Source organism: Monopterus albus, unplaced genomic scaffold, assembly GCF_001952655.1.
Source record: "Monopterus albus unplaced genomic scaffold, M_albus_1.0 scaffold350.1, whole genome shotgun sequence".
In the NCBI taxonomy this organism is placed as follows: domain Eukaryota; kingdom Metazoa; phylum Chordata; class Actinopteri; order Synbranchiformes; family Synbranchidae; genus Monopterus; species Monopterus albus.
Genome location: NW_018128230.1, coordinates 235,624 through 243,590, shown reverse-complemented (window position 1 = coordinate 243,590; position 7,967 = coordinate 235,624). Strand labels below are relative to the sequence as shown.

At 43.9% G+C, this 7,967-nt stretch overlaps 1 protein-coding gene across 4 annotated transcripts; it reads left to right on the top strand.

Annotated features, from left to right (window-relative positions):
• Positions 1–773: 773 nt before the first annotated feature.
• Positions 774–7,564, top strand: ttc19 (tetratricopeptide repeat domain 19). Of its 4 annotated transcripts, none has more exons than XM_020625265.1 (11): positions 774–894; positions 1,125–1,276; positions 1,571–1,662; positions 1,949–2,059; positions 2,756–2,794; positions 3,978–4,034; positions 4,117–4,178; positions 5,762–5,856; positions 6,602–6,765; positions 6,974–7,136; positions 7,221–7,564. In XM_020625265.1, the coding sequence occupies exons 1-11, from the start codon at positions 782–784 to the stop codon at positions 7,376–7,378; spliced, it is 1,206 nt and encodes a 401-aa protein (XP_020480921.1). In that variant the 5' UTR covers positions 774–781; the 3' UTR covers positions 7,379–7,564. The 4 variants fall into 4 exon arrangements, with proteins under 4 accessions (XP_020480921.1, XP_020480920.1, XP_020480919.1 ...); XM_020625264.1 differs by having other exon boundaries at positions 774–951; positions 1,125–1,262; positions 1,590–1,662; XM_020625263.1 differs by having other exon boundaries at positions 774–951; positions 6,605–6,765.
• Positions 7,565–7,967: the final 403 nt, after the last annotated feature.

Here is a 7,967-nt window from a genome sequence, read left to right as displayed (position 1 = left end):
GCCACTTGTAGTAAACAAATGTGGGTATTTTGTATACAAGTGTGAGAACTCCACCTCACAAATTCAGCAAGCTGGTGCTGGAGTCAAAGGAGTTTCAGCCATCCCCCATCCTCCCTACTTCCTGCCAAATATACTTAAAGTGTCAAAATAAAAGTATTGTATCTTTACAGGGTTATAATTAGTCTGCATTAACATGTAAGCAGTGTTTTTACTTTAACTGATACAGTTTAGTCAGTTTTTAATCAAATAAATGGGGTGCAGTTAAAGGTTTGATACAAGTATGAAACAGCAGGAAATCAAAATAGTCATCAAAAGTACAAGTACTCAAAACTGTAGCTTACTTGACTAAATGTACTGTACAAAGGGTAATAGAAATAAAACTTCCAAATTAAAATAACAAAAACATTGAAATAGATAATTTGTAAAAATCTAAAAAAAAATGTTATAAAGACTTGTGGAGTTTATCGTAATGGTTTGCATGTGTTTTAAAAAATAAAGATTAGTTACTGATTTTAATGAAACCATGGAATTATGAATTATTTAAACTAAGTGAAATTTGTAGACGTGATTGTGCCGTAGTATAACAAAGTTTAGCATTTATTTTTGAAACAATAGGTCATAAACTAAGAAACAAATTTTTATTAACCTTAATGATTAATTTTAAGTTCAGTGTGAGCTGTGAAAAAACTGTCAACATTCACATTTTTTTCCTCCCTCTGATTTTATTGTGAAGGCGAGGCGTTACACCTCGTCACTTCCGGAGGTTATATAAACAGTAAAGATGGCAGCTACGTGTGTTTCCCGTGGTGTTCTCTGTCAGGCTTTGAGCAGGTGCAGGTGTTCAGGAGGAAACCTGAGGCAGATCTCAGCGAGAGACCTGGACCTGAACCACAGGTCAGTCTCTGTCCTGTACGTGTGTAGTGCGCACACAGCAGGAGGCTACAGGTCCAGGTGTGTATCTGTTCCAGTCAAAGGGTGTTTCCATTATTTTGTTAACCGGATAAATATCTGAACAGTGGATAGGAATGAAGCTAAATGATTTATTATCCTTCATGCCATTTTTGCCAAATCACAGCTGGATTTTCTCCTTGTCTCTTTTGTTTTTCTATACTAAAACCTGTCAGACAGCAGAGTGGTCAGTCTGTCACATCAGAATCTGTGGCAGGAAAACGCTTGGCCTGCTGGGAAAAAGTGAGCAGACCTGACTTTACTGGGGAAAACTTCCAGAGCGCACAGGGTGGAGGAAGAGGAGGAAGAATACTGTGGGTAGCAGTTGGTCAGTTTAGTTCCACTGAGCTCCAGTCTGACATCTCCAGATTTTATACTTCACAGGACATTGCATTGTTGTGTGTTTACTTATTATCATTACTTGCAGGACTTGTCTTTCATATGAAACTCAAGTTGGAATCTTGCAGATTTTGTGTTATAGGTCTTAATTCTACACACTAAAATCCAGTCAGAAATTCACAGATTTTCATGTTCTGTTCCACCACATCACTGCAACGTCTTGCTGTGTGTGTGTGTGTGTGTGTGTGTGTGTGTGTGTGCGTGCGTATGTACGTACGTACAGCCTTCTCTCTGTTCAACAGTTCTGATGAAGACCAACAAGATGAAGCACAGAGAAAAGAGGATGAGATCATCCTGCTGCTGAAGAAGGCCAAGGTCCCAGAACCTGTAGTTAGTTAGTGTCATACACATACGAGTGTCCTTGTGAACACACAGGTGCATAAAGATAAAACATGGGGTTTTAAATTATCATGTGACAAACACACATAAAACTGACTTCATCTTCTAAGTACTGAAGTATCCTTTTGAGACATTTGTACTTTAGTATTTCCATTTCCTGTTACTTCATACTTGGACTACACTACATTTCATAGGAAATCTTTATTGCACTAGTTGTATTTGATAACTTATTGTACTGTGTCCTCTCTGTGTCTGAGTACAGCTGAGTCTGCACCGGGGCCAGCTGCAGGCCACCTCTGGCTTCCTCCATCAGGCCGTCGCTCTGGCTCATCAGACCCACAACACCCAGGCCATCATCTACACTTACAGCCTGGTAAGCGCCCACACACTCACAGCACCTGCTCCAGCTGTCCGCTGCAACCTACTGACCACACCTGCAGCTTATACAGTGTGAGACACACCACGTCTGTGATGCAGACACATTCAGCAGCAGAGACGACACATGCATTAATAAAAACATTGAGTCCAGAGACACAGTGTGATTTTATTTTGATGGTTTCTGGAACATCATATCCTGTGTTGAATATCTCAGTTGTCAATGCCATATAGGAGAAATGTGAAACTGTGTGTGGACGTTTGCCTTTCACTTCAGTTACATGAAGAATAATTCACACTGAATCCAACACATCATACATTTTGTTACTGTGTAAAGGATACATAGCTGGTGATTTATTAAACACACAGCAGTGAGCCACCGTGCTGCAGTGGGTGATGGGTTTCTTCTTCAGGCCCTTCTTTGTTCATTGTTGCTGTTATTCTCTGTATGGGATTTGTACAAACTGACCAGCTGCATCCTTTAAAGCCCTTCCTAAACCAGCCTACAAACTGGTTTTCAGTTGACAGCTGTGTGTCCAGTTGCAAGAAAAAGGAAAGGCACCATTTGCAATTTCCTGGTTTTCTGCATAAATTGGTCATGAAATGTGATCTGATCTCTGGGGCGCACCTCTCTGTCAGCCTGTAAACCTGATGCTGTGTGTCCTCTGACCCTGTCCTGTGTGTCTCTCACCAGATGGCGAATCTGGCCTATGTCCAGGGTCAGCTGGACCAGGTGAGTACCGTCCAAGCACAGCACAGCAGCTTATGTTCACATGACCCTGGCCTTTTCTGGTCACATGTCCTCAACTTGTCAGAGACAACACAGTAGTGTCTGAGACTTGTTATTATATTATGCTATTCAGTCAGTCACCATAGCAACAGCAGTGCGACCAGGGCCCGCACAGACCAGAATCCACCCTGCAGCTCAGAGATGAGCAACCTTGGATTTTTTATATGTTCAGATGTAACGGCAGCGTTACAGTAACCTTACACTGACTGAGCCGGGCGTTTGGTGTTGGAGAGGAAATTTCAATTCATGGACATTTTAAGATAAGTGACGAGACAAAAGTAAAACCGACTGTGAGCTCGGCTTCTCTGCTGTGTGTGTGTGTGTGTGAGCACATTTTAAAGAGACACTCAATGTGTGCAACCACACCAACAGTAACTAATCAAACACCTGTTGAGCAAGCTGAACCGGCGGCTCCTCTGCAGCAGAGCGGGCACCAGCCGCTTTAACTTTAGAGCTGCAGCCTTGTTAAACGTTTAAATCTCTGGCTCTGATAACATGCACTCCTAAACTGTGACAGTCTGGTCTGTGAAGCCATTGCATCCCAGCACAGGGTCGCGCTCCTACTGAGGCTAAACTCCACTGTACTACAGCCTGTTGTGTAGCAGGCTACACACATTCAGTCAGGTACACGATACTTGGTAGGAACAGTGGCAGTGCTGTTTATCACAGGATGTTTTCAGGTAATTTACACAGGCTCCTGGTACACAGGATATTCTGTTTAATCACTATCTGAAAGCCAATCTCATGAAATTAAACTGTCTCTAAAGTCACTGCACTTTTATGGTAAATGTAGTTTCATTTATAGTAGAAACATTGCATTCTTATTGGGTATATGTATTGGAGAGTACTCAAATGTAAGTACATGTACTCAGTAAAAAAAAAAAAAAAGTGGTATCAGTGCTTCTCTTGTTAAACATCTGTTAACAAGGGGACCAGTGGGTCCACGAGTCCCTGTGTAAACCAGAGCAAGACTGCGGACTGCTCCGACTCAGCGGGAGCCCAGTACTGCAGTACACAGCCGAGGAAACGGGGCGGTCTACGTGGAGATCTGCAGTCGGATGCTGCTACACACGAGTCACATCTCATTTTAAGAAACACTCAAAGATAATCTTCCTCCTCCTCTCAGGCAGAGAAACTCTTCAAAGCAGCAATGAGCTTCATGCTGTCGGGAGGAACACCACAGGTGTGTGTGTTACATTGCATTACTGTGTGTCAGTGCCTTACTGCGTGTTACTGCGTGTGACTGACTCCCAGTCTTTTTCCAGGACGACAATGCCATCATCGAGATGTCTCTGAAACTTGCCACCATCTATGCAGAGCAGAACAAGTGAGACTGGGATTTCATCGTTGTTGTGGAAGGAAGCTGGTTCAGCTTCAGGTTCATGTTTAATACCGTGTGTGACACACAGGGCAAACACCGTGTGGTTCCTCTCACATATTTTGGTCTGTAACTTGTTTTTCGACCACTACAGCAGTGAGAAGCTGCTGTGTCAGCACCAAGCCATATATTTCATCTTCTGAAGGGCCAGGCCATTTGGCCTTCATTATCGTACACTTTGAGAGGGCACTAAGGCCCGCAGACCAATGGCATGCATGTGTCTATGTGTGTCTACAGCCTGAGCAGTAAAGTTACAGATTATGGTGTTAACACTACAGGTTTAAATTAAAGTGCATGTGCTTGTAGAGCTCAGGGATTGATTTTAAGGATGGCCTGTATTCCCGGGGCCGATTAAAAATAGGATCAGGGATGATGTAAGTGAATTTTGGGATGAATTTAGGACAAAAGTTGAAAAAGACAAGCCGTGCTGCTAATAACATTACAACGAGTGGCAGTCCACACTTACACAGATGATGCATGCTATCAACCTGATTATTGATCATCTAATCATCTGTATGATGTTTTATCTTAAAAGTCACTTTGAGTGATTTTAATAATATTGATAGAAAACATTAATAGACAGTAATAATGTAGAAAACCAGACCTCATACAGGACAATCCACAATCAGGACGACTGTGATTGAATTGTGGGAGGATTCCAGGAGGATTGTGAAAATAGTTGAGCTGTTCACTAGTAGTAACTATTTGTCTTTATTATAATTTGAAAAGTAAATAGTATTATTTATTATGTATAGTAGTATGTATGAAGGAGAAAACGGAGGAAATAATTATTCTTATCATAATTACTCTTTTTTTGCACAAACTTTTCCATTTTCCAGTGCAGGCTAACGTCTGAATTAAATCCTGTACTGCTGATTTAGCTAATATTTCCGATAACAGAGAAAACAACTTTCAGTGCTGCTTGTAATGTTTTACAGACTTGGAGTTTTCCTTCAGCTTGTACATCAAGGGCTGTAATGTTTGACTCTGACCTCCAACCCAATAAAACCAGGGGAAACCTCAGCACCGCTGGCTTGACCAACACGCTCTGAGCTAAAGATAGCACTAGATGTAGTGAATGTAGAAACGGAAACAACCCTTCCTAAAAATGTTGATGTCACCAAGCCGTGTCAAAGAGTGAACAACATTGAGTTCTAGTGCATATTATGCCGACCTAACGTAGCTACCGCGGAGGATTTCATGAGGATCGTTCCCAGGTGAACAGCTACAAAGAGCACACCTTTCTAAACACACAGCTCCACGGGTGACTGAACATGAACAAATGAATCACTGAGCAATCATTTACTGAGATCACTCATCAGAACTGATGGACCTGGGAGGATCTGGCAGGGATAAGAGCTCTGTCACATCTGTTGAGGGCTTAAGGATGCCGTGGCCGTGTAACTCAGAGATATAGCGGTACCAGTATCCAGTTCTCCTAAATACATCCTTGGTCTGAACAGGCTGCTGTGGCAACCAGTTGAGCTGTGTGTGTGTTTGTTGTGTTTATTTCTGTTGTTAATTTGTGTGAGGGCGGAGCTTGCTGATCATGGGTTCAGGTTCTGTACGGACTCTCTGGAGGCCAAACTGCAGAAACAGAGGGAGCTGCCAGCAGAGGAGCTGACAGGTGAGACCACACTGATGCGATATGATAGGACACTGCTGTTGCTCCCAACCTGACTGACAGGTCTGTTAGTACAAAGACTAACAAGAGGCTCCAGATAAGCTTGACTTCCTAAAGAACGGTGTGCAGGCTCACAGTGTCCGAGTCTGAGGACCCTTTCATACCCACTTTCTTTAAAATGGTTGAATCAAACTCTGGCTCGTTTTCCCCCTTGCTTCATTTGGGCAGGTGGGAACAGAGCACTCAGGGGTGGAAACGTTCCCGTAGGTGGTCTCTAGACCAGTTTGTAGTACGAACGGATTCGACCTTGATCCGGACCAAGAGTGCAATGAAAGTTTGAGCTACACAGTTCAACATGTTGTGATGTGGGCTCAGGACTCGCTCCCTTTTTCTGCTCAGTCGACTGTGGGCTGCACACCTGCTTTGCAAAGTATGAAGAAGTGTATTTTCATTTTCTCAAGAGTATATTCTCCACTGTCTTGGCATAGTTTTATGTAGTTTTTCACCTAGATAATGACCACAGTTATGACCAAATGCTCACTGTGATCTTTCTCCAAGTTGCAGAGCAAATTTATTTGATAGGACTCTTCACCAGTAGAGAACACGGATCTTCTTCCTGTGTTTACTTTCTCGTTCCCACCACAGAATTGGTTGACTCCTTCAACCAATGAGTAAAGGGAATATTCTCACCTGATTTCTAGAGATGTATTTTGGTGAACTTGGATTATTCTGTTGTTGTCGTTGTCAGAAGAGATGAAGGCCCTGAGGAAGGAGACCCATCTACTCCTCGGCCTGTGTTTGGACTCACGAGCTCGATACCGAGCATCAACACTGCACCTGAACCAGGCTAGACAGGACTACCAAAACGCCCTGAACATCTGCCGCCAGGAGCAGGGAGAGACACACCCACAGGTAGGGACATACCCACAGTTGGAAACACATCCTCACTGAATCCACTGGTGATAGTGATGCCAGTTCAGCTGTGTCCACTGGAGACACCGGGTCCAGTGGGTCCTGTGCAGCGTGTTGTCTTATGTAAGACCGCCTGATGTTGAGGATCCAAAACAGATCCGGATTCTTGTTCAGACTCGCATTCGATGTTGTCTTTGTCTTCTCTCAGACTCTGGTGTTGATGAGCGACCTGGCCACCATCTTGGATCTGCAGGGCCACCATGATGACGCTCTGGCACTGGTCCAGCAGGCTGTGGATCTGAGTCGTTCCAATGGACACCCAGACCAGCATGTCCTGCTGGGAAACTTGGCTGGGATCCTGCTACACAAAGGTCAGGCCATATCAAAGGTCAATGAAGTCCAGATCGAGAACCCTGTGTCTGAATCTGGCCTGATGTTCTGTCTGTCCTCTTCAGGCCTGCTGGAGGACTCGTTCCGGTTTTACCAGGAGGCTCTGAGTCTGGCCCAACAGACTGGAGATCAGGAGGCTGTGGACAAGATTCAGGAGGGACTGAAGGAGGTGAAGAAGAAGAGGGAGCAAGAGAGGAAGGAGGAGCAGAATGCACAAGAGTGACTGAGAGGGGCTGGTGACGGACAGACTGCTGGACCGCGAGACGAGTCCATCAGTCTGTTTGTCAGCCACAAACTGTATCAGCTGACAGGATTCAGGTGACCCCTTTCAGGACCACGTGTCCTCTTATACTTGTGAAGTCTATAGTTTCTTGTTTTTGTCGCATTTGTGGTCCCCAGAGGATGGCACCGCCCGGATCTTCTTAAATAACTGGCTTGTGGTTCAGGGTTGTGGCTTGTTTTATGATGTTTTCATTGTGTTTGTGTGAAAATGTGAACATTTCTTGTCAAACTGAATAAATCGGTGTGATGGACAGATTGGCACCGCCCTAGTTCCAGTAAAGAACTGGCTTGTGGTTCAGGGTTGTGGCTTGTTTTATGATGTTTTCATTGTGTTTGTGTGAAAATGTGAACATTTCTTGTCAAACTGAATAAATCGGTGTGATGGACAGATGTTTGTCTTTCAAACATCATCAGAGGATTGACCTCTGATTGAGGATTTACCTGGGGGTTCTGGGAAACACCGGAGTCTCTTCAGCCTGCAGACTGGACATGGAGTCCTAACTGTCCTTACTTTCATCAACTGTCGCCAC